Here is a 26,286-nt window from a genome sequence, read left to right as displayed (position 1 = left end):
TGAGCAGGGAGCCTGATGTGGGACTCGATCCCACAACCCTGGGATCATGACCTGAGCCAAAGGCAGATGCTTAACAGACTGAGCCACCCAGGTGCCCCTAAAGTTGAATTTTTTTTTAAAAGAAGTGGAAATATACTATAGAGTGAAAAAATCTTGGGCTCAACGAACAGTATTCTTGGGAAATCATGGGAAACTCCCACAGCCACATGATGCTGGCCTTTTCAGCCATTCATCCTGGAGTCAAAAGGTCCACAGCATCCTGGGTCCTTGTTCAGGCCTTGCTCTCATACAGGGGTCTGTCACCACCACCGGTGCAGAGTCTCTTGTTGTCTTTGTGGAAAAGTACTGAGCACAGACATGTCCACCATCCTGGTTTTCCACACCAGAGTCTGCAGCCCCAAGAGTTGGCAAGTCCCTCCTTACAACTGGCCACAGACTTTCCTGCTTGCAGATGTGTTTATCGTTTACATATGCTCTCTGCATGTGCTGGGATTTACAATCCCCTCCTGTGGTGGAGACTCTAGTTGTGTTGAAAGATCAGCCATACATGATCTTCATCTCTTCCTCTGCTATTTGTTGACAGGCTGACTCTGGGCAAATCCTGGCCTCTTGAATCTACATCTGTGACATGGGTTAATAAGGCCATCTATACGTCTTCCTGGGAGTGTATGTTAAGATCCCTTGTGAACCCAGAAGAAAGTAAACACAGAATAAGTGCATGTTATTATTGTCAACATGCTCCTGATTTAATACGAACAGCTAATGTTTGTTGATCACTCACAATGTGCCTAGCCTTGTGTTAAGTGCAACTTACAACAGCCCTGTGAGAGAGAAGCAGTTATTACCTCATTTCACAGAGGGAGAAATGGAGAGTCAGAAAGGTTGAGTGACTTGCCCAAGGTCATCAGGTGTTGCCGCTGGGAAGTGAATTCAGGTCTATCTGACCACAGAGCCCACATCCCTCCCACCAGGTTGCACCGACTTCTGCCCATGTGGCCTCAGAAAGCTCCAGTCACCCCTTTCAAAACCCAGTGATCCTAGAACTTCAGAACAAAATGTCTGACTTACTCCTTATAGTAGGCTGAATAATGGCCCCAAAGACATTAGGTCATAATCCCTGGAACCTGTAAATGTTACCTTATTTGGAAAATGGTTCTCTGCAAATACGATTAAATTAAAGCTGTTGAAATAAGGAGATTATCCTGGATTATCTGGGCGGTCCCTAAATGCAACCACATGTATCCTTGTAAGAAAGAGCAGGCCAAGCTGTTAGTGAGAGCCCGGGAGCTAAAGAAGCTGAAGGAGGGGGAGAGAGAAGCAGCCAAGGGTTGGAGTCAGAACAGGAGGCCAAGCCAGAGTTGGAGGAAAAGCTGCTTTTGCTAAAGCAGCAACTAAAAATATTTAAAAGATGCTGGTTGTCTTGGGACTGCTCATCGCCTTCCCTTCTTTCCTATATGTGATAGCTCTATCCATTAGGAAGCTCTTTGCTGCTGGGGTTTGGAGAACAAACACGCAGTTTCCCCAGGAAGATAGTGGTAATCACCAGAGCCAACATTGGCATCGGCAAGGAGACGGCCAGAGAGCTTGGTAGTAGAGGAACCCAAGGATGCAGTGCCTTCTGAGATATGCTGAAGGGATAATCTGCTGGCCAGTGAAATCCAGGCCAATACAAACAACTCTCAGATGCCAATTCAGAAACTGGACCCATCCAATACCAAATCCATCTGAGCCTTTGCTAAGGGCTTTCGGGCAGAGAAAAAGCAGCTCCGTATTCTGATCAACAATGCAGGAGTGATGGTGTATCGGTATTCCAAGACAGCTGGTGACTTTGAAACCCACCTGGGAGTCAACCACGTTGGCCACTTCCTTTGTACCCACTTGCTCCTGGTGCCACTGAAAAAGTCTGTGCCCTCACAGGTGATAAACCTGTCATCAGTGACCCACCATGCTGGCAAGATTCACTTCCACAGCCTCCAGGGTGAGAAGCACTATAGCCAGGGATTTTGCTCATTGCCACAGCAAGGTGGCCAATGGATTTTTAGTTGGGAACTGGCCAAGAGACTCCAAGGCACGGGGGTCACCACCTATGCAGTGCATCCAGGCATCATCCACTCCCAACTGGTCTGGGACTCCTTCCTGCTGTGCCTGCTCTGGAGGCTCTTCTCCCCCTTCATCAAGTCAACATGGTAGGGGGCATAGACCAGGCTGCACTCTGCCTTAGCTGAGAGCCTGGAGCCCCTGTGTGGCAAGTATTTTGGTGACTGCAAGAGGACCTTGGTGTCCCCAAGGGTCTGAAATAGCAAAACCATTGAGTACCTGTGGAATGTCGCTGTGAGCTTCTAAAAATACAGTGGGAGTAGAGCTGATGGAAGAGTCACAGCTTTATTGGGACCAGTCCAGCCATAATGAAGGGGGACAAAGGAGAAGGCCTACCCTGAAAGATTGTCCAACAGGCTGGCTACTGTTGAAAATTCTGCCCTGCTCTGATCCTCCAGACCTTTCTAGAAACCTTTGCATACCCAACTTTCTTGTGAAGCTGGCTCACAGTACAAGACATTCACACCTGCCGAGCATTCTTCTCCAAGACTTACAAGAACTGGCTGCTCTCTTGGGGCAGGAGGACAGGGCAGATCCCAGGCTGGTCATGGGGAAAGCAGAAGGGCCTGGGAAACAGGGGCAATTTTCTCACCAATACCAGAAATGCCAGCCAGCATGCTTAGCTGAGGTGACAGGAGCATCAGCATTATATATATCCAAGGACTCTAAGACTCAAACTTTTGACCGATCACTTTTGTCTTTGAAATACTAGCCACTCAGGAAATACTAGTCATTCAGGAAATACTCAGGAAATTTTTGGTTAACCTTGGCCAACTTTGATTTCTTCCTCTGAGCATACTGGAGCTACTGCATGAAGCCGGACCTTCCCATTTTCTTTTTCCAGTCTTTTTTGTATTAAAAATTTTTCGCAGCTTTATTGAGATATAATTGACATGTAATATTGTATAAGTTAGGACCTACCCATTTTCAAGCATGCAGATGGTTTCCTTTTCAAAAGAGTTCCCTTTACCTCAATTTTTAGAGAAAATAAAGACTGTGGATTGAGAAAAAAAAAAGGAAATAAGCAGAAGAAGACTTGAATAGACACAGAGGAGAAGGCAATGTGAAGATGAAACACAGAGAGATATGAGGATGTTAACCTTGAAGATTGGAGCAATGCCACCATAAGCCAAGGAATAATGACAGCAACAAAAGTTGGAAGAGGTAAGGCATGATTCTCCCTAGAGCCTTGAGGGAGAACAGCCCTTCTCACAACTTGATATTGACCAGTGATACTGATTTCAGACATGGGGCCTACAGAACCATGAGAAAATAAATTTGAGTTTTTATTGACCCATTGGTTGTTCAGTAGCATGTTGTTTAGCTGCCATGTATTTTTTTCCAGTTTTTTTCTTGTAATTGATTTCTAGTTTCTTTTTTTTAAGGTTTTACTTATTTATTTGAGAGAGAGACAGAGAGAGCGGAGAGAGCACGAGCAGGGAGGAGAGGGAGAAGCAGGCTTCCCACTGAGCAGGGAGCCCAATGTGAGGCTTGATCCAAGGACCCTGGGATCATGATCTGAGCCGAAGGCAGACGCTTAACCGACTGAGCCACCCAGGCGCCCCTGATTTCTAGTTTCATTCAGAAAAGATGCCTGATATGATTTTAATAATCTTCAATTTATTGAGACTTGTTTTGTGGCCTAACATGTGATCTATCCTGCAGAATGTTCCATGTGCACTTGAAGAGACTATGTATTCTGTTCTTTTGGGATGGAATGTTCTGTATACATCTGTTGTCTGTCTGGTCTAATGTGTCTTTCAAAGACACCATTTACTTATTGATTTTCTATCTGAATAATCTAACCATCGCTGTAAGTGGTGTGTTGAAGTCCCCTACTATTATTGTATTACTGTCAATCTCTCCCCTTTATGTCTGTTAATATTTGCTTTATATATTTAGATGCTCCTATTTTGTGCACAGATATTTATAATTTTTATACCCTCTTGTCACATTCCTCTTTATCATTTTGTTATGCCCTTCTTTATCTCTTGTTACAGTCTTTGTTTTAAAGTCTATTTTGTCTGATATAAGTATTGCTACCCCAGTTTTTTTCTTATTTTCATTTGCATGGAATATCTTTTTCCATCTCTTCACTTTCAGTCTGTATGTGTCTTTAGGTCTGAAGTGAGTCTCTTGTAGGCAGCATATAAATGGGTCTTGTTTTTTCATCCCTTCAGTCACCATATGTCTTTTGTTGGAGAATTGATTCCATTTAAATTTAAAGTAATTGTTGATAGGTAAGTCCTTATTGCCATTTTCTTCATTGTTTTCTGGTTGTTTTTTTGTTTTAAAGATTTTTTTTTTAATTTATTTATTTGACAGAGAAATAGCACAAGTAGGCAGAGCGGCAAGAGGGAAAGGGAGAAGCAGGCTCTCTGCTGAGCAGGGGGCCTGATGCGGGGCTCGATCCCAGGATCCTGGGATCATGACCTGAGCCGAAGGCAGCCGCTTAACCGACTGAGCCACCCAGGCGCCCCTCTGGTTGTTTTTATAGTTCTTTTATATTCGTTTCTCCTTCTCTTGCTCTCTTCCATTGTAATTTGATGATTTTCTTTAGTGTTGTGCTTAGATTCATTTCTCTTTATTTTTCCTTGTGTGTATCTATTATAAGTTTTTGGTTTGTGGTTACCATGAGGTTCAAACGTAACACCCTATGTATATAGCAGTCTTATTTAAATTGATGGCTGCGGGGCGCCTGGGTGGCTCAGTCGGTTAAGCGGCTGCCTTTGGCTCAGATCATAATCCCAGGGTCCTGCGATCGAGCCGCATGTCAGGCTCCTTCCTCAGCGGGGAACCTGCTTCTCCCTCTCCCTCTGCCTGCTGCTCTGCTTACTTGTGTTCTCTCTCTATCTTTGTCAAATAAATAAATAAAATCTTTAAAAATAAATAAATAAATAAATTGATGGTTGCCTAAGTTCAAACGCATTCTAAAAACACTACATTTTTACTCCCTCCCCTCCTGAATGTTTCATGTATTTGATGTCATAATTTGCATCTTTTATTTTGTGTATCCCTTAACTACTTATTATAGATATATTTGATTGTTCTACCTTTGACTTTTAATCTTCATACTAGCTTTATAGGTTATTGATCAACTACTTTAACTATATGCTTGCTTTTACCAACGAAATTTTTTCTTTCATAGTTTTCTTATATCTAGTAATGATGCATCTTTTCCATGTAAAGAAGTCCCTTTAACATTTCTTGTAAGCCTGATTTAGTGGTGATAAACTTCTTTAACTTTTGTTTGTCTGGGAAACTCTTTATCTCTCCTTAAATTCTGAGTGATAATCTTGCTGAATGAAGTATTTTTGGTTGTAGGGATTTTGTGGGGGTTTTGTCCGTCATCTTTAAATATATCATGCCACTTTTTTCTGGCCTGCAAAGTTTCTGCTGAAAAATCAGTTGATAGCCTTAAGGATGTTTCCTTGTATGTAACTAATTATTTTTCTCTTGCTGCTTTTAAGATTCTCTCTTTAGCTTTAATTTTTGACACTTTAATTATTATGTGTCTTATGCTCTTTGGGTTCATTTATTTGGGGGATCTCTGTGATTCTTGGACCTGGATGTCTGTCCTTCCCCAGGCTGGGGAAGTTTTCAGCTAGCATTTCTTCAAATATGTTTTCTGCCCCTTTCTCTCTTCTCCTTCTGGGACCCCTATAATATGTGTATTAACATAAAGAATGTTAATATGCTTGATGTTGTCCTAGAGGTCCCTTAATCTATCCTCATTTTTTAAATTCCTTTTTCTTTTTGCTGTTAAGTTTGGATGATTTCCACTACCCTGTCTTCCAGATCACTGTTCTGTTCTTCTGCATCCTCCAATCTTTTATTGATTTCCCATTAGTGTGTTTTTCATTTCAGTTATTATATTCTTCAGCTCTGATTTGTTCTTTTTTATATTTTCTCTTTGTTGACATTCTCAGTGAATTCATTAACTCTTTTCCCAAGTTCTCTGAACATCTTTATGATCATTACTTTGAACTCTTTATCAGGTAGACTGCTTATATCCATTTCATTTAGTTCTTTTCCTGAGGTTTTGACTTATTCTTTCATTTGGAACATATTCTTCTGTCTCCTCATTTTGTCTGACTCTCTGTGTTTGTTTCTATGTATTAGGTAGGTCCACTACATCTCCTGGTCTTTAAGGTAGTAGCCTTAGTAGAAGGCATCTTACAGGGCCCAAAAGCACAATCCCCTCTGGTCACCAAAACCAGGCACTCCAAAGGTGTCCCCTGTGTAGGCTGCATGTGCCCTCCTATTGTGACTGGGCTGCAACTGCTCGTGGGTAGTGCTGGCCCCCAGCATGACTGCCTGAGAGGCCCAGCTGAAGCTGCTGTGGCTGTGTTGGTGGGTAGAGTTATCCCCTGGTGTTGCTGGCTGTGAGGCCTGCCCATGACTCTTGCAGGCATGCTGGTGGATGCAGCTGCCTCTCCCTGTCACAGGAATCACTTTGGAGGGGCAATGGTCCCAACTGAGGCTGCCCATAGGGTGGTGTGGGGCAGAAGCTGCTTTGGAGGAGTATCTACTGAGATGGGCCCATTGTGCAGGGTGGGGCTGCAAAGGAGTCAGGTGGGGCAAGTAGTGCTAGCAAGGTAGATGGAGAGTGGCAGAACAGGTACCTGCCAACTTTGGCCCAGCTAGGCTGAAGGAAGGCAAGAAAAATGGTGCCTGCTAGAACCTCTGTTCCAGGAAAGATTTCCTACAGATCTCTACCCCTCCAGGACATGCCTTAAAATTAGTCAATAAATCTTCACATGTGGCCCAGGTACTTTTCAAACTGCTGCTTCTGTGCTGGGGGTCAGAGCAAGTGAGATTGTATGAGCCCTTTGAGAATGGAGCCTTGGTTTCCTACAGCCCACCAGCTCTCCCAGAGTTAAGCCCCACTGATTTTCAAAGCCAAATTTTATGGAGGCTCATCTTCCTGGTGCAGATCCTCAGGGCTGGGGTTACCTAATGTGGGGTTTGAACCCCTTGCTCCTCACAGAGGACCTCCATGCTTGTGATATTCCTTACACTTGTGAGTTGTTACACCAGGGCTTTGGTTCTCAACCAGGGTGCATCTCTGCCTTTCCTACCCCTCTTTTTTTTTTTTTTAGAGATATTTTATTTATTTATTCGTCAGAGAGAGAGTACAAGCAGAGGGAGAAGCAGACTCCCCACTGAGCAAGGAGCCTGATTTGGGACTCGATCCCAGGACCCTGGGGATCATGACTTGATCCAAAGGCAGCCGCTTAACCCACTGAGCCACCCAGGCACCCTATTTCCTACCCTTCTTGATATGACTTTTTCTTCATATCTTTGGCTGTGGAAGAGTTTTCTGCTAGTCTCTAAGTCATTCTCAGAAAGAGTTGCTCCAGATGTAGTTATAGCCTTGATGTGTCTCTGGAAGGAGGAGATGAGCTCAGGATATTTCTACTCTGCCATCTTTCCCTCTAAGAGTAATAACTTGATTTCTAGTGTCCACATCCAAAGAGGAATTTTGACCCAGGATGGATCATACCCAGAGTTTAATCCATAGCTATTTCAGGTGATGAGATTTGGTATTTTTGAGCTGATAATATTAAATGAGATTTTGGACTTGAGTTCATACTGCAATGTATTGAGAAATTGGGGGATTTGGTGATGTAGTACATGTAGTACATGGACATGAATCTTTGGGGACCAGAGGGCAGATTACAGGAGAGTGAATAATCCCCCCCAAAGATATTCTATTTCCTGGAATTTATGTGTGTTACCTTACAATAATAACAAAAAAGACTTTGCCGATGTGATTAAGTTAAAGATCTTGAGATAAGGAGATTATCCTGGATTATTTGGGTGGATCCTAAATGTATCACAAGTGTCCTTATCAGAGGGAGGCAGAGGGAAATTTGACACCAACAGAAGAGAAGGGGGGGGTGTGACCATGGAGGCAGAGATTAGAATGATGCAGCCACGGCCAAAGAATGCTGGCAGCCACCAGAAGCCAGAAGAGCAAAGAGCAGATTCTCTCCTAGAGCCTCTGAAAACAGTTCAGCTCTGCTGACACCCTGATTTCAGCCCAGAGAAAATTATTTTAGACTTCTAGCCTCCAGAACTGTGATAAAATAAATTTCTGTTGTTTTATGCCATGGCCTATCAGCACATCTTCTGTAGAAAATGTTTTCTGACTGCAACAAGAGAAAGCAGAACATGCTATCGCCTCTGTTATGGAAATGTGACTAGAAGAGAGAGAGACTGCCCTGAACAAGCCTTAGACCTTGAAACTACCATGAGGAAGTTTTCTGGTAGCTGCAGATGCTGTGCAAAACAAATTCTATTACTTGAGACATCATTACAAATCTTGTTAAGTATCAAGATGTCCCTGTTCAGCAGGGAGCCTGCTTCACCCTCTCCCTCTGCCTGCCACTCCCCTTGCTTGTGCGCTCCCCTTGCTTGTGCTTGCTCTCTCTCTCTCTGTCAAATGAATGAATAAAATCTTTTAAAAACTTTTTTTAATTTTAAAAAAGGGACTCCTGGGTGGCTCAGTCACTTAAGAGTCTGCCTTCAGCTCAGGTCATGATCTCAGGGTCCTGGGATCGAGCCCCGCATTGGGCTCCCTGCTCAGCAGGGAGTCTGCTTCTCCCTCTCCCACTGCCTGTTGTTTCTCTTGCTTGTGAGCTCTCTCTCTCTCTCTCTCTCTGTCCTTGTCAAATGAATGAATAAAATCTTTTTAAAAATAGGGGCACCTGGGTGGCTCAGTCGTTAAGTGTCTGCCTTCGGCTCAGGTCATGATCCAGGGGTCCTGGGATCGAGCCCCGCATCGGGCTCCCCGCTCAGCGGGGATCCTGCTTCTCCGTCTCGCTCTGCCTCTCCCATACGCTTGTTCTCTCTCTCAATAAAATCTTTAAAAAAAAAAAATCTTTTTAAAAATAAGAAGTATCAGTATGAATATCGTGTTTACTCTCCCAAACTTTCAGATCTCTCAAGATTCAGCAGGGAACAGTAATAGGAGTGAAACACTCACCTCTGAGAAACAGACACTTGTCAAGAAAACACAAGTTTTTCTGGGCATCCCACCTTTAAGTGTCCCTTTTGTCAAGGATCAAATTTTACCTGACAGCATTTATGGAATCACTGTAACAATGGCCAGATAGTTCCTGTGATGTGTCCTATTTCTGTGTCTCTTCACTGGGGAGCTCCTAGCCAAATTACTAGAAATTTTGTTAGTCATCTAATGAAAGACATCAGATTGATTATGGATAATTTGTTAATCTTCATCTAGAGTGGGAAACCCAATATCAGACTGCTGTTGAAGAATCTTTTCAAGTAAACATATGAAGACTGGAGACATCTCTGTACCTTCATACCTGCAAGTGCTATGTTTAATGGAACAACTATATGAAGTCACTGTTTCAGTAATTTGATGTGTATATTAACAAAAGTAATTCAATCTAAAAAAAGTTTAAAATTTCTTAAGTCGCTAGAGAGGTCCTAGAAAAGAGCCCCATATCTGAGGAAGTTGGAGACTGATAGCAAGGATTTGAGGTGGTGGCCTCATATTTACCATTTATTAAAATGAAACAGCAAAAGCAGAGCAGAGATTAGCGAGACGTACACCGAAAGGAAAGGGAACATCTGAGCATGCGCAGGAATGGGCCTACGGAATCTGCAGTAGCCAATTCTGGCAGAGCGCAATCCTGCTTCAAGCTGGAGAATCAACCCACTTTGAAAAGGCGGTCCTGTCCCTGGAGCTAGACTTTGAGACCCCGTTCCTGACTCACTTGCCCCGCCTACTCTCCTAACCCCTGATTGGCCAGTTCAAATTCATTAACTGTTCTGATTGGTTTATTACCCTTGGACAGTGGAATTGTGGGATTTCATCTCGTGGAGCGGCTTTTCGCCGCCAACGCTTCAGCTCTGAGGTAAGCGCTCTCTTTGGACCGTCTTGCACAGGTGAGGAATCTCTGTAGATCACTCTAGTAGTTTAGTTCTTGCTGTATCTCATAACAGCCTCAAGATCTTAGGACTGAGAAATGACTTGAAGCCTTTCGGGGCAATCCCGGTCGGGCAAAGATAAAACTAAAACTATTTTTGGTCTATGAGACTTTCTAATTGCTCTTCCTGAGGGAAGAAGAATACCCTCAGCCCGAGAAACCCCCAAATCAGCTAGTTGCCCCTAGATTTCTTTAACCGGAGATAAAAGCCACTGCCTGAGTGACTCCTTTATTGCCTCCTCCAGGATAAAGCAGAAACTTTCTTGGCCTCAGAGACCACTAAATTTCCTCTCCCTAAGAGATTTCTAATGCCACCAGTGGAGAACGCCAGACTGCTCCATTAAAAGTTTCCAAATTCTGGGGCGCCTGGGTGGCTCAGTGGGTTGAGTCTGCCTTCAGCTCCGGTGGTGATCCCAGGGTCCTGGGATCGAGTCCCGCATCGGGCTCCCTGCTCAGTGAGGAGTCTGCTTCTCCCTCTGCCCCTCCCCCCCCCGCGCTCGTGCTCATTCTCTCTTTCGCAAAAATAAATAAAATCTTTAAAAAAAAAAAAAACTCTCCACATTCTCAGCCTAAGTGAAGGCTGATCCTGTAGTTTTGGAGATTCCAGTTCTCTTCATACTAATAATTTTGTGTTTTTTATAAAGATTTTATTTTCCAGAAAGAGAGAGAGAGAGCATGTCCAAGCAGGGGGAGGGGCAGCAGGAGAGGGAGAAGCAGGCTCCCCACTGAGCAGGGAGCCCAATGTGGGGCTCGATCCCAGGACCGTGGGATCATGACCTGAGCCAAACGCAGACTCTTAACCACCTGAGCCACCCAGGCACCCTTCACACTAATAATTTTCAAATAACCTAGTAATGGGCTCTAAATCCACTCTATATTAGAGATCCTCATTTGCTCTTTTCAACAGAGCAAAACCCCATATCCCTCCGCCTGAAAACCCAAACCCATCTGTCAGAGACACCATATAATCTATGGGACTTACCTCCCCATTCTTCTGCCTCAAAACACACCCCCTCCCCCTCCATAAAACTACATGTTCACTTCACTGCTTCCTCAACAAGCGTCTTTATATCTTTCCTTCAGGATAAGCCAAACTTCAAGCAAACTACTAACAATAGTAGCCAACTCCCTCTCAAAGTCTTAAGGTTGCTTTGATCATGCTTACAGAAAACCTGTCATCCCTAATCAACACTTTCTTTCATAGATCTCCGGCCCCCTGTTTGTTTTTGTTTTTGTTTTTGTTTTAATTTTTTTACTAGATTTTATTTATTTATTTGTCAGAGACAGAGAGAGAAAGCGAGCGAGCGCATGAGTGGGGGGGCAGAGGGAGAGGGAGAAGCAGGCTCCCCACTGAACAAGGAGCCTGATGCGGGGCTTGATCCAAGGACCCCAGGATCATGACCTGAGCCAAAGGCAGACGCTTAGCCAGCTGAGCCACCCAGGCATCCTTGGTTTTGGTTTTGGTTTTTTAAAGATTTTATTTATTTGTCAAAGAGAGAGAGTGAAAGAGTGCAAGCAAGGGGAGCAGCAGGTAGAGGGAGAAGCAGGCTTCCTGCTCAGCAGGGAGCCCAATGCAGGGCTCTGTCCCAGGACCCTGGGATCATGACCCGAGCCGAAGGCCGACTCTTAACCGACTGAGCCACTCAGGCGTCTTGCCCCCTGTTTGTTTGACTCCCCCCACCCTTGTCCTTTCTCAGGGACAGATAAGCCCAGGATGGGGAAAAGTAGAACCTTGATTCCAGGTGATTGACTGAATGTGACCTACCCTCCGTGCTGTCTCCCTTTTTCAGGACCTTTGTCCTTGTGGTTGGAGAGATTAGGCTGCGTCCTTTCGAGATCGAACTATTCCCAGCGCCATGAATAAAGACAGCTCCTTTGCAAAGAACTCCAAGGAGGATACCCATAAATCAGAGAAGAAATGCAAGGTGAGGTGATCTGGAGGGGGTAGGGGAATGGCTCAGGGGATACTGTAGAGGGACTAGATCTTGAAGAGGCGAGGTCAGAGGCACTGGGGAAAAGAAGGAGAGTGTCAGGGGGAGATCCAGAGCCTCTGGAGTTTCCCACCTTCACTCTGTCCTCACCTAGCATCTCTGGAAACAACCGGTCTTATGACCTTGCACTGCATTTGGTGACTCTGAATCCATTCTGGAAGGTGAAAGAGCATGCCAGCAGCATCCAGCATCTACTGCATGCCTGGGGAAAGGGTAGGGAATGTTACCCATGTTCTCTCAGTTAGCCTTGACATTAACCAGGAAAGGGATTATTCTCCCCAGTTCACAGATCCAACATGGAGGTCCTGTGGCAGAGGAAGAGACCCCCGCCGCAGATCAGGCATGTTTAGCTGAGTTGCTGCTCTTTTTTTTTTTTTTCCTAGGCCTTCAAGGATATTTCCAAATACTTCTCTAAGGAAGAGTGGGCAAAGCTTGGATACTCAGATAAAATCACCTATGTGTACATGAAGAGAAACTATGACACCATGACTGGTCTAGGTAACAGAAAGTTCTGGGTGCAGACAAACCTGGGAACACATGACCAATCCCTCAGTCCCTTACATGCCATGGCTTCTTCCTAGGCTGCAGTAAGTGCCCTGCATCTTCCTTTTGTGCAGGGAGAAGTCCCAAGGCAGCTTTGAGGCACTCTGCTCTTTTATATTCTGTGCAGGGCTGAAGACCTGGAGTGGCCACAAAGAGGCTCAGACCTAGATCCTGCCCGTTTCTCTTCTGGTCACCCTTGTTTGGAGTCCCCCAGCTGATGAGCTTGCCTGTCCCCACTGCCTCCCAGGATTCTACCCTGCATCTGTCCTCTCAAGCTGTCTCTGAAGGAACAAATATTTTGCTTGTTTCTAGGTCTCAGGGCCACCCTCCCAGCCTTCATGTGTCCTAAAAAAAGGGCCATGAAATCCAGTGGGCATGATGCTGATGAAGATCAGGACCCCAAGAATCAGGGTGAGTGGAAGGAAGGGCCTGGAGAGAGTCTCCTGAAGCCCAACTGCTTTGGGGTCCAAGTGCTTGGGAAGGATTCTCGGGAGTTTGTTCCCTCAAAAGCATCTTGGCTGAGTGAGAAAAGTTGGATGTAGAAGGTTAAGTAGAGCCAGAGGCCATTCATATAAAATCCTAAAACATGCAAAACAAGAGGATATATTTTTATGGATAAGAAGTAAATGGTAAATGTATAAAACCTGAATGAGAATAAAACCCATCAAATTCAGGAGTGCAGGGGCGCCTGGGTGGCTCAGTCGGTTAAGCTCTGCCTTCGGCTCAGGTCATGATCCCGGGGTCCTGGGGTCGGGCCCCGCATCGGGCTCCCTGCTTGGCGGGAAGCCTGCTTCTCCCTCTCCCACTCCCCCTGCTTGTGTTCCTTCTTTTGCTGTGTCTCTCTCTGTCAAACAAATAAAATAAAATCTTAAAAAAAAATTCTGGAGTGCAGAGGGAGGGAGGTCAGGGATCAGTGAGGACTGCACAGATGGCTTGATGGCTTGAGCTGTGACTTGTTTATAGTGTTTTGTTATATTTTGAATAAAGATCTCAGAACAATCTGAAGCGGTTGTGGGATAATGGGAAGTTCTGAGTAGACTCAATGGTAGATGTGCATGTGTTTCCAAAATTATTCTCCATAATTTTCTGTACGTTTGAAACATTTCTTTTTTGGGGCGCCTGGGTGGCTCAGTCGTTAAGCGTCTGCCTTCGGCTCAGGTCATGATCCCAGGGTCCTGGGATCGAGCCCCACGTCGGGCTCTCTGCTCAGCGGGAAGCCTGCTTCTCCCTCTCCCACTCCCCCTGCTTGTGTTCCCTCTCTCGCTGTGTCTCTCTCTGTCAAATAAATAAAATCTTTAAAAAAAAAAAAAAAAAAAAAAGAAACATTTCTTTTTTAAAAGGAGTTATAGTTCTTGCTAAACACTGTTAATGAATCACAGGACAATTAAGAAAAATTTAATTGAAGTGTAAATCCATGTGGAGCGCCTGGCTGACTGTCAATAGAGCACGGGACGCTTGAACTCGGGGTCGTGAGTTCAAGCCCCACGTTGGGCATAGAGATTACTTTTTTAAAAAAATGTAGGGATGGGGCGCCTGGGTGGCTCAGTCAGTTGAGCATCTGCCTTTGGCTTGGGTCTTAGTCCCGGGGTCCTGGGATCGAGCCCCGTGTCGGGCTCCCTGCTCGGGGGGAGTCTGCTTCTCCCTCTCCCTCTGCTGCTCCCCTTGCCTGTGCTCTCGCTCGCTCTCTCAAATAAATAAATAAATAAATAATATTAAAAAGTGTAGGGGTGCCTGGGTGGCTGAGTCAGTTGGGTGTCTGGCTCTTGATTTCAGCTCGGGTCATGGTCTCGGGCTCGTAGGATCGAGCCCCACATTGGGCTCCATGCTCAGCTCAGAGTCTGCTTGTCCCTCTCCCTCCCCCCACTTGAGCTTGCTGGTGCTCTCTCTCTCTCTTAAATAAATAAATAAAATCTTTAAAAAAAAGTAAAATTTAAATTCAAAAAAGTGTAAATCCACAAAAAAACTTCCAATTTCATAATAAGGCATAGGTGTTGGATAAATATCTTAAGAGAGAGCGATGAGTGCATTATGAAATGACACACAGCTATTTCCCTATGTCTTACCTAAACTAAATAGTCTCCTTGCTCCTCAGCAAACCTGATTCTATGTGTTGAGCTTGAGAGAGGGTTTGAGAAAGTGATCCTCTGCACATTAGCTTTTCTCCTTATCAGTGAGCAGAGGTAACATATGGTGAAAAGGGTAGCAGATTCTAGAAATCTTTGTGTATTTGATCAGTTTGTGTACTCACCATAAAGGGGATGAAGTGTATTCCCTTGCTTTTCTACTCTGACAGCACAGCGGTAAGCAGAGACAGAATTGCCAAACTGTCCCCAATAGACCTATGACTCTCCAGGAAAACAGGCCAGATTCTGCAAGCTCCCAAAATTGCTGCGAGGGCTGAAAATCCAGTTCTTGAGAATCTACAAAGCTTTTGACACTAAAGGAGTACCTTTTTTAAAAAGATTTTACTTATTTATTTGTCAGACAGAGAGCGAGAGAGAGAGAGTGCCCGCAAAGCAGGGGGAGCGGCAGGGGGAGAAACAGACTCCCCGCTGAGCAGGGAGCCCGATGCGATGCGGGGCTCGATCCCCGGACCCTGGGACCATGACCTGAGCCGAAGGCAGACGCTTGACCTACTGAGCCACCCAGCTGTCCCTAAAGGAGTATCTTTATACTGGAAATATTCCAGAACCCATGGGCCAAATCACCCATGATTCCTCATACACCTAACAGCTTTGTTGAAGTATAATTGGCATATACTATAAAGTTTACCTGGTTTAAGTGGACAGTGATTTTAGTTGCCACACCCCTTTAAGTGAATGCAATCAATTTAATTTAATTAATTCAATCAGTGTAATTCTTTGGGGGGAAAGGTAAGAAATATGTAGTAGAGTAGGATGAGGCAGTGATGGGGTTTGGTTCACATTTTATAAATCATCAGAAGGAAAATTACGAATTGGTGCTACAAATAAATGTATAAACCATGACAAAGATAATTCAAAAACCAGTCTCAAAATAACTCCTTGACAATAAGTGGACTCATAACCCTTTCCTGCAGATACTGCAGGAGTCTCTGGAGTTTGGGACTATTTGCTAACAAAGAAAAATTCCCGTTTATCACTTTCTTTCAGATGAACCTCGTCAGGGGCCTTCCAGTGTGCAAGATCGAAAGCAAGTGAAGGTGAGTATCTCCCAAATCTAAAGAACCAGAGACTCTTTCTCCCTCCACGGATGTGAATATCGGTAAGAGTGGGAGAATATTGAATATAGCCTAGCCCTCACTGCCTCCCTTTCCGGATCTCTTTATCACAATTCCTGATGTAGCCTCAATGGCTTAATAATGAACAATTGTGATAGTTGATACTACTTTCATTTTCATAGTGATGTCAGATATTTTAAGCAATTCACAGGATTAATTTCTTTAATCCTTCAGAAAACCTCTATGACATTTTCCTATCATTATTCCCAGATAATGAGGATATTAATAATAATAATAACTAATCATAAAGATGAAGATATTGTGGTGCCGAAATTCTAAGTCATTTGCCTGAGATCACAGAGGCAGTGATAGTAATCTGTACATTTGAAACATTTCTTTTTTTAAAGGATTTATTGTTCTTGCTAAACACTGTTAATGAATCACAGGACAATTTAAGAAAAGCCCCAAATGATTTCCCAGCTCATGAAACTTTTCATGTGTTTATGAAGTTCAAAGGCTCCCCCGCCCCCCCCCCCCCCCCCCCGCCGCCGCAAGGGCTTTACCCCACAGAAGCTGCTGATGCTTCCAATTAGACACCCGCTCTCGAAACAGAAAGTACCAGCTCCCCTCTGCTCTGTGGCAGGGCCGTTCTCTCCCCGCTTGAGAATGGTGGGCTGTCTGCCCTTCCCTGCTATGAGCTCCTTTGGGGCCTTGTCTGCACCTGAGGCATCTCTGAAGCCTCCATCCCGGCCCAGGGGGACCCTCTGAGGTGCCCCAAATTGTTCCTTGAGTAAGTGATTCCGCAGTTGTAGATTAAACTCTACTTTAGAGGGTCAAGGCCCCGGGGAGTTGGATTGCCAGTGTGGGGACCTTTGAGACAATTCAAAGAAGGATCATAAGAGAAAGTATTCATTTTCATTATTACCACATTGAAAAGTGTTTGCAAGCTCAGAAAGTACTTTCCCTTAGCTTCTTTTACATTTCTTGTTCACTGTTTCCTAAATGAGGGAGCTGAAGGAAAAGTAGCTTAAGATTGTTGGTCAGTGACGCACCATGACGCAAGCAAAATTGGTAAGGGGAACCATCTTGCCTAACTCCCCATTAACCGTTCTTGCCAAGGTAGGACAGAATGTGACATCTGGCACTGCTTTCTTTGCTGTCTATATTAATTGCTGTGAACCATTCCTTTCCTCTCCCCTGTGCTCATCTCCCCTATACCATTTTCCAGGAGTGTTCTGTCCCCCTGTGAATTTTTACATTTATTCTCCCAGTAGCTCTGTACTAGCTTATATGCGATCCCTTATACTTTATAGAAGCCCCTCCTTTCTTCCAGGGACCACATGGATTCTTAGAATGCTACTCTTCCCCAAATTTTCTGTATACCACATTCCACTTACGTGGAGCATTTTGCTGTTTGCAAGAATGGGTGAAGACAAACGTTCTAGTCCTGGAAACACCCTTCATTTAAGCCATTCCTTTTTGTTCTAACCTTCTTCATAATTTAGGTACAGGGGATATAATGATCTCCCAGAGTTGTTGAGGCCATTAACCAAGGTGTGCATGTGAAGACACTTTGTAAGCTCTAAAGCACTAGAGAAATGCCATTGATACTGTTTATATGTGACCTTCACATTAAAAAGGTGACGCTCAAGAAACCAATAAAGGAAGAAAGTGATTCAGAACCAATACCAGTAACACGTGGCCCTGAGCGGGCTCAGAAAGAGCTGTGCCCCCCGGGAAAAGCAAGTGCCTCTGGTCAACAGAACGAGAACATACCAGGTAAGGGGCGCCTGGGTGGTTCAGTCGGTTAAGCGTCAGCCTTCGGCTTAGGTCATGATCCCAGGGTCCTGGGATTGAGTTCTGCAACCGGCTCCTTGCTCAGTGGGGAGTCTGGTTCTCCCTCTCCCACTCCCCCTGCTTGTGTTCCCTCTCTCGCTGTCTCTCTGTCTAAGAAATAAATTAAAAATCTTAAAAAAAAATAAAAGAAGATACCAGGTAAGAGGTAGCTATGTGGGAACAATTATTCTGTCTTTCCTGGCTATGTTCAAGTATGTGGTCTAGGTATGGGGGATGGATCCTGGACAGGCTTGGGGCCAGACCTGACTGAGGAGCTCGCCCAGCTCCAGCTGAGATGTTAGAACATGACTTCCAGAGTCAAAGACTTGAATTGTCATTGATATAAAAGCCAGGTGATTCTGGGCAAGTCTTCTGAATTCTCTGAACTCCAGGTTCCTAGTCCATAAAATGGAAATAATCTTGGTTCACAAATTGTTCAAAGGCGTTAAATCTAGAAAGCCTGTACAACATGAAAGGTGGTCAAGTAATTCCATCTGTGATAACCTGGGAACGTATCTTACTCACAGTTGTATCCCCAGCCCTCAGCTCAATGCCTGACATACAGTATACCCTTAACAAACATATGCTGAATGAAAGAAGGTCTGAATGAATGTTCTGGTGAGTAAAGAGGTTGGGAATCTAAACCTGACAATGGGAGGAGCCAGAAGCTAAAATTCTAACTGGCATTTGGTGTGTATTGGTGCAGGTCTACATCTCAGCCTCTCTGAGCCAGAAGATGTGAAAAACAGACTATGTCGAATGCCTGTGGGCACTCGGGAGGGAAGAGGCATCTCCTTATCTGACAAAACGGAGACTAACCCTCCCCAGCCCATCCATCCCCCATTTACCAACTCTTCTCCACCATAGGACCCAGGAGAGGGATGAATAGTATTTGGGCCTACAGACTGCGGGAAAGAAAGAACCTAGTAGTGTATGAAGAGATCAGTGATCCGGAGGAAGATGACTAACTCCGTAAGTGACCCTTCGCGGTCCACACCCACATCCCTCTGCAAAATGTGCTTTTCTGTTATGGTACTGGTGTCCCATCTTGTAGCTTGCTCCCCAAATCATTCCTTTCTCCTAGTCCCTTGAGGTGCAGCACTGAGGCTAAATGATGAGGTTTCCCACGCTCTTTGTGCTCCCTGCTCTATACAGCCGGGGATTCTCCCTACCTAGAATGCTGTGGGCTCCCCAATCCCATGATGTATAGGCCACATCTTCCTCTAGCCTAGAAACTCATAGGGCAGGTAAGGGAGTCACTGTGGCCTGAGCATAAGGTTCTGTTTGAGGAGCAGTGGGAGGTGCTCGTAGATCATGAGGTAGGGCAGAATCCGAGTGCTCGGGGTCCTGCAAGCCCGGAGGAAGAATTTGGTGTTGATTTATCCGGCAATCGGAGCTCACTGCCACTCACGTTCCTTCTCTTTCCTTGCCTCAACCTCAGGGATGTGACAAGTGCCCATGATAAGAAGCCTTTCACGAAGTGGCCTTTCACGAACATGGGCATGGCTGTGAACTCCTAGCCATCAGGTGTATAGCGAGTAAAAGAGCGAGTTCACAGTAGTGAAAAGTTTTTCTTAACTCTGTGACAAATATTCTGTTAGATATTAGAGTTTTGTTAATGAGCAAGACGTATACTTAATGCATATTTCTTTCTGTTTATCCATGCACTTAACCTTAGAAAATAAGTATTGTTGGGTATTCTCTGCCCAGAACGGCACGACCCTCCTCCCCTGATGTGATTGCTGGAGGGCAGTTCTGGGTGTTTGATTCCACGTGTTTTTCTCTGCATTTACATACATATATGGTAGACTGTAAGTATCTCCCACCTGCTTTTCCCCATTGCCCGCACCTCCTGGACAAGTACCCCTCATTTTGTTCTCGTTCAGCAGGTGCTCCATGCTGCAAACCCCCATTATTGATTTACGTTGCAGCAGTCATTGAAAATTAATAAACATTTACAAGTTTCTCTCAGTTGTTTGCTCCTCTCGTTCTTGGGCACAGAGCCCTGTACGTATGTGTGAGTGTTTCTTTAGCACACAGTCTTAGAAGTGGAACTGTCATGTCAAAGGGTTCATTCATTCAGCAAACACCTACTGAACATGTCCTGTGCACCGAGCTGCTCTAGGTGCTGGAAAAACATCAGGGAACATGACAGACACATGTCCTAGCTCATGTGGAGCTGACATTCTAATGGGGGATGTTTTCAGTTTTCTTTTTTTTTTTTTTTTTAAAGATTTATTTATTTATTTTTGACACAGAGAGAGACAGTGACAGAGGGAACACAAGCAGGGGGAGTGGGAGAGGGGGAAGCAGGCTTCCCGCTGAGCAGGGAGCCCGATGTGGGGCTCGATCCCAGGACCCTGGGATCATGACCTGAGCCGAAGGCAGACGCTTAATGACTGAGCCACCCAGGCACCCCTTCAGTTTTCATTTTGATGGACACTGTACACCCCAGTCCCGGGGCGGGTGCTGGTTGGACACCTTGGCTGTTGTTCTCTGTAAGATCTCCAGGGTCAGGGCCTGGGATGGTCCATTTAGAAGTCTGTGAGACGGGGCGCCTGGGGGCCTTAGTCGGTGAAGTGTCTGCCTTCAGCTCAGGTCGTGATCCCTGGGTCCTGGGATCAAGCCCCGCATTGGGCTCCTTGCTCAGCGGGGAGCCTGCTTCTCCCTCTGCCTGCCGCTCCCCCTGTTCGTGCTCTCCCTCGCTCTCTCTCTCTGACAAATAAAATCTTTTAAAAAATAATAAAAATAATTTTTAAAAATTTAAAAAAGAATTTATCCTTAAAAACACTTTTCTTCCCAAATCAATAGAATCTTGGGTGGGATGGGAGATAGACGTTCAGGCTCTAATTGCCATCCTCCTCCAATCATCTGTTTTTAGATATGTTACATATTTTTGTCACTATATGAATGTGATTTTCCTCCATTTTATTCTCTAAATGGTTCTTCTTGGCATACAGAAACCCATCAGTTATTGTATATAAGGGGCCCCTGGCTGGCTCAGTGGGTAGAGCATGCAACTCTAAATCTCAGGGTCGTGAGTTCAAGCCCCACATTGGGCATGGAGCCTACTAAAAAAAAATTAAAAATAAATTATTGTATATAGTATTTTGTAACCTGGCTATATGCAGGTCCCTTTGGGGGTGTAGTTTTTTTGGGGGTTTGGTTTGTTTTGTTTGGCTTATAACAACAAACATTTTATTTGCTCCCGATTTTATGGGTCAGCTCTTGGGGTGGGCCAGGGAGTTCTTTTGCTGGTCTTGCCTGGGATCACTCATACAATTAAAGTCAGCTAGCAGGCTGGTAGGGGCCTCCCCCAGCATGCGTCTTTGCTTCCTGTGGTCTAATCCTCAAACAGGCCAGCCTGGGCTTCTTCACACGGCAGGCTGATGTCCTCTGAGACCTGCTCCTGCCCCAGGCTCTCTCTCTAGGCTCCCTTGCACCCAGGCTAGCACGGGACTCCATCTGCTTTATTCTCTGAAAAGAAAATTCCTTTCGCAAGGCAATATCATTCTAAAAGGGCAATCTATTGCAGATTTCACAGAGAAGACTGATGGGGGTGAAGGAAGTATGTATTTTACAGAGCTGAGCAGTTCATTGCAAAAATCACTTAAACCACCTTTTCTCCCCCAAAATATCACCCTTAAGCTATTCGACTACTGGTTCTGTAGCTGGGGTGTAGGAGAGCAAGAGCACCTGGCTCCGGTGGGGGGGGGGGAGTCCCAAACAGCCCAGGTTTGGCCACTCGCCACTGACAAAATCCAATGGCAAAGGACCAAGTGGTGGTGAAATAAAGGAATTTATATAACCGGGAATACCGCAGACTAGTGTCTCAAAGATTGCCTCCAAAGTGCCAGAGAACACTTCCAGGTTTATATACGGAAAGTGTGGGGTAAAGTTGGGTGGGTAAGTGCAGGTAGGCCGTGAAGTTGGTCAAAGGGATCATTGTCTTGGGGTCAGTCACACGTGAGGGTCTTGCTGGCTCAGGGCAGTCCTTCCTGCTTGAGGGGGTACTTGTCTGGGGATGCTTTGCCCTGGGGTCTTCGACCTGAGCCAAGAGACAAACTGGAAAGAAGAACCCAACTAGAAAGTTTGAGGTCAAAGTAGATGCAGCTGAAGTCTTCTTTCAGTTCTTTTATTCCTTCTAAGACAGAGAAACTGAAGAGACCCCATGAAAGACTGCTTTATTGCTGCCTTTATTCTTTTTTTTTTTTAAGATTTTATTTATTTGACAGAGACACAGCAAGAGAGGGAACACAAGCAGGGGGAGTGGGAGGGGGAGAAGCAGACTCCCCGCTGAGCAGGGAGCCCGATGCGGGGCTCGATCTCAGGACCCTGGGACCATGACCTGAGCTGAAGGCAGACGCCCAACCGACTGAGCCACGCAGGCGCCCCTGCTGCCTCTATTCTTGCTAGGACCTACACCCCCACCTTACACACGACTTATAGAACAGATAGTGTATGTCCTCCTTGTTAAAGGTCATGGAGTTAATGATTTCTTTGGAGTCTTCCAGCATAATAGATAACATCTTAGAAGTGACTGGGCAAGTCATCATGTACGTTTTCCAGACCACTGGCTCCAGACACCTCGACACTAAGACCCCTGGCTCCAGGGCCTAAGTGACTTACGGAGGACACCTGAGCACTCGTCCTTGTTTTGGCCAGTTCCTCAGTGCCTGAGAGGACATGTATACCAGACCACCATCCTCAATAAAAACTTCAGACCCCAGGGGCACCTGGCTGGCTCAGTTGGTGTGGTTTGCAACTCTTGGTCTCAGGATCTTGAGTTTGAGTCCCACACTGGGGGTAGAATTTACTTTAAAAAAAAAATAGGGGCACCTGTGTGGCTCAGTAGTTAAGCATCTGCCTTCGGCTCAGGTCGTGATCCCAAGGTCCTGGGATCGAGCCCCACATCGGGCTTCCCGGTCCGCGGGAAGCCTGCTTCTCCCTCTCCCACTCCCCCTGCTTGTGTTCCCTCTCTCGCTGTGTCTCTCTCTGTCAAATAAACAAAATCTTTAAAAAAAAATTTTTTTTAATTAAAAAAATAAATAAAATCTTCTCCTTTATATATTTTTAAAATTTTTATTTATTTGAGAGAGAGAGAGCATGAGAGGGGGGAGGGGCAAAGGGAGAAGCAGACTCCCCACTGAGCTGGGAGCCCCAATGCCGGGACTCGATTCCAGGACTCCGAAATCATGACCTGAGCCAAAGGCAGTCTCTTTTTTTTTTTTTTTTTTTTTAAAGATTTTATTTATTTATTTGAGAGAGAGAGTGAGAGAGAGAGCACAAGAGGGGGGAGCGGGAGAGGGAGAAGCAGACTCCCCGCCGAGCAGGGAGCCTGATGCGGGACTCGATCCCGGGACTCCAGGATCATGACCTGAGCCGAAGGCAGTCGCTTAACCAACTGAGCCACCCAGGCGCCCACCAAAGGCAGTCGCTTAACCAACTGAGCCACCCAGGCGCCCACCAAAGGCAGTCTCTTAACCAACTGAGCCACCCAGGGGCCCTAAAATCTCCTCCTTAAAAAAAAAAAAGGAAGAGAAAAACTTCAGACCTCAAGCAAAGACGAGTCTCTCTCTCCTCTCCTTTTTAGTCTCCCAGACAGTCCACCTGCTGTACTCTATTGCTTACACTGTTCAACAAACTCTGCTCTCATTTCCTCTTCAATTCTTCATTTCTATTCCTGTGTGAAGTCAAGGACCTTCTTAGCTGGTTCTGGGGGGCCCCCTCTAGGTTCCTGGACCCAGCCAGCCTGCATCATTTCCATCTATCCCCAATCCTAATATTTGCCCTTTTTATCTTGGGACAATTTTACTCTGCTCAGACTTGGGTTGTCCCGAATCAACACTTAACATTGGCTTCATGAGTTCGAATGACCATTGTTCAAGCTCAGATCCCCAAAGAAACAGACTTTGGGGCATATAGGACGTCTCCAGACAGATGACACAGAGAAATCCAGCTCAGAACAGTGCATGAGGAGAGGGAGGGAGGAGAGAATTTACCTGCCTAACTCACTCCCAGTTCCTTTTTTTTATTGATCAAAATGCACCCCACAGGCATTAACTCCCCACATTTCTAGATTGCATCACTTGACCCCTTCGGCAGCTGTTTGGGAAGCCAGACTGCACACTCTAAGATGCAGTTTCATGCAATCCAGAAGTGATGGGAGGAGCCAAAAAGGCCAGGCATGCAGCTCATTGGCCTGGCTTTACGGTGGCATCCAACGGTGAGAGCTGAATACTCCCAGGCAAGTCCTAAGTTCAGCAGGTAGTTGTAATAATAGTCATCTGTGCTAGCTAATTGCCTTTATCCGGAGGAAAGATTAAACTCCTATCTCCATGATAAGCGGGTGCTTATAGCTTGGAGCCAGGTGCTTAGGCTAAACTCGCAGGTGACACGGAACTGGGCGCTTATCTTCGTTGAGATCCACATTTCAAAGAGATGACTCCAACACTCTTAAGAAAGGCATTCCGGGGTTATAGGCTGGCAACAGGCTTATTTAGGTCTTAAAAAGATGGACATACATATCAAAGGGGCAGAGAAGGATTCACAAATCCTAGGTTTCTCGAGGAAACCTTGAAGAAAAGTGCAGGAAGGGAAGTCTCTTTCCTTTTTGGGCAACCGGGAAAATTCACTCTTGTGCTTATTTACCCTAACAGTGCTCCTCTTTGGTTATTCTTCTATAGTGACACTACCATTTTTAAATGATCTCCACTACCGGGGCACCTGGGTGGCTCAGTCGGTTGAGCCACCAGCTTTTTTTTTTTTTTTTTTTTTTTAAGATTTTATTTATTTATTTGACAGAGAGAGACACAGCGAGAGAGGGAACACAAGCAGGGGGAGTGGGAGAGGGAGAAGCAGGCTTCCCGCGGAGCAGGGAGCCCGATGCGGGGCTCGATCCCAGGACCTGGAATCATGACCTGAGCCGAAGGCAGACGCTTAACTAAGACTGAGCCACTCAGGCGCCCCGAGCCACCAGCTCTTGATTTCGGCTCAGGTCAAGTTCTCATAGGCTATGGGATTGAGCCCCGAGCCAGGCTCTGCGCTCAGCGAGAGGCCGCTTGAAGATTCTCTCCCTCTTCACCCCCCCCACCCACCCACTTGTGGGCACGTGCGTGCTCTCTCTAAAATAGATAAATAAATCTTTTCAAAAAATTATCTCCACTGCCATTTCTGCCTTTCTCTGGGAGTTTGTTGCTGCCTAAATATTCTGTAAATCCGTAGTAAGATGCAAAGGAAAGCAATCATCAGAATTACAATAGAATGAATTTAAAAGTTCAATAGAATACTCACCCTTGGTGGCCGAAGGGAAACCTTTATGTCTTACCAGTGGTGAACGGTTAAAGCAGGTTCTTGCTCAGCAATGTGCAAAACTTCTCCTTCCTCACACATTAATTTTCCTACTTGTCTTGTTGCCTTTATGGCTTGTGGTTTCTCTCCGTCTTAAACCTTCTGAGACCCTGTATGCCTGAAATTGTTTTTATTCCACCTTATATAAAAGTTCCTTTCTTTCAACACTTTCGAGTTATTATCACACCCTTGTCGGCTTGCCTCCTGTGTGGTGTTTGAGACATCTGATGTCGGTTAAATTATTTTCCTTTGTAAGTGAACTGATATTTCTCTCTAGATGTTTTAAAAATAATTTAAAAAATAAATAAATAAAATAAAAATAAAAATAATTTTTCGGGGGCGCCTGGCTGGGTCAGTCGGTGAAGCGTGTGACACTTGACCTCGGGGTTGTGAGTTCGAGCCCCACGTTGGGTGTAGAAATTACTCACAAATAAAAATCTTTAAAAAAATAAAATAATCATTTTTCGTTATCTTTCATAATCTGACATTTCACTGTGTCAAGGGGAGTGTATATATGTGCGTGTCTTATTTATTCTGCTCAGCACCTATGATCCCTTAAAATCTGAAGTTGTCTAAGTCTGAGATCTTCTCACTCATTATTATTTTAAGCATTCCCTCCTTACGAGGCTACTATTAGATGGGTTTTGACATTTATATTTCTATCCTCCCTATTAATTAGCTTTTCTTTCACTTACTCCATCTCTATCAATTCCTGATCACTTTTCTTGCCTTTTCAAATGCATCTGTTTTAATATCCAACCTATCCCACTGAATTATTTATTTGAGCAATTAATATCCAGTATTGCCAATAGTTCTGTAAGCAGAAAGAGTTGGGGTCCCCAGAAAAAGAAAGACATAGCTTTCTTGACATAAGAAAAGTTATTTTAGGCCCCAGCCATTTTGTAAAAAAAGTAAGAACAAACAGTCACTATCAGGCCAGGAGATAACCTAATCATATTCAAAACTGAAGACTGACCTTGATGTGAAATGTTGGGGTCCAGGAGCGAATGGTTAAGAAAGAATTTTTGAGATGTCTTCAATGCAAAAAAAAAAAAAAGAAAAAAAGGTGGTTTTATTAGAGCACAGGGACAGGACCGGTGGGCAGAAGGAGCTGCACTGGGGTTGTGATGGGGTGACTGATTATATACTTTCAAGTTGGGAGGGAGTTTGCCATAGTCTCTAAGGAATTTGGAAGCAAGGTTTCCAGGACCTTGAGGGGTTAGCTGTTGAAGATAAGGTCATTTACTACTGTCTAGTACCACCTTAGTCCTGAGACCCTTCAGATGTATATCAGTGGGCCATAGGTTTG

General features: G+C 45.0%; 1 protein-coding gene and 2 pseudogenes across 1 annotated transcript; all 3 read left to right on the top strand.

The window, feature by feature from the left end:
* Positions 1-1,408: 1,408 nt before the first annotated feature.
* Positions 1,409-2,360, top strand: LOC118536111 (retinol dehydrogenase 12 pseudogene; annotated as a pseudogene).
* A 5,852-nt stretch (positions 2,361-8,212) lies between these two features.
* On the top strand, positions 8,213-9,402 carry LOC118536112 (E3 ubiquitin-protein ligase RNF138 pseudogene; annotated as a pseudogene).
* Positions 9,403-11,914: 2,512 nt separating this feature from the next.
* Positions 11,915-18,595, top strand: LOC118536110 (putative protein SSX6). The gene is made up of 6 exons (XM_078064038.1): positions 11,915-11,983; positions 12,433-12,547; positions 12,905-13,062; positions 17,432-17,546; positions 18,225-18,245; positions 18,495-18,595. Exons 1-6 carry the CDS (start codon positions 11,915-11,917, stop codon positions 18,593-18,595), a joined length of 579 nt encoding a protein of 192 aa, XP_077920164.1.
* Positions 18,596-26,286: the final 7,691 nt, after the last annotated feature.

This window comes from Halichoerus grypus, chromosome X (genome assembly GCF_964656455.1).
Source record: "Halichoerus grypus chromosome X, mHalGry1.hap1.1, whole genome shotgun sequence".
Taxonomy (NCBI): domain Eukaryota; kingdom Metazoa; phylum Chordata; class Mammalia; order Carnivora; family Phocidae; genus Halichoerus; species Halichoerus grypus.
The sequence above is the reverse complement of the archived record's forward strand: the minus strand, read 5'-3'. Positions and strand labels throughout refer to the sequence as shown.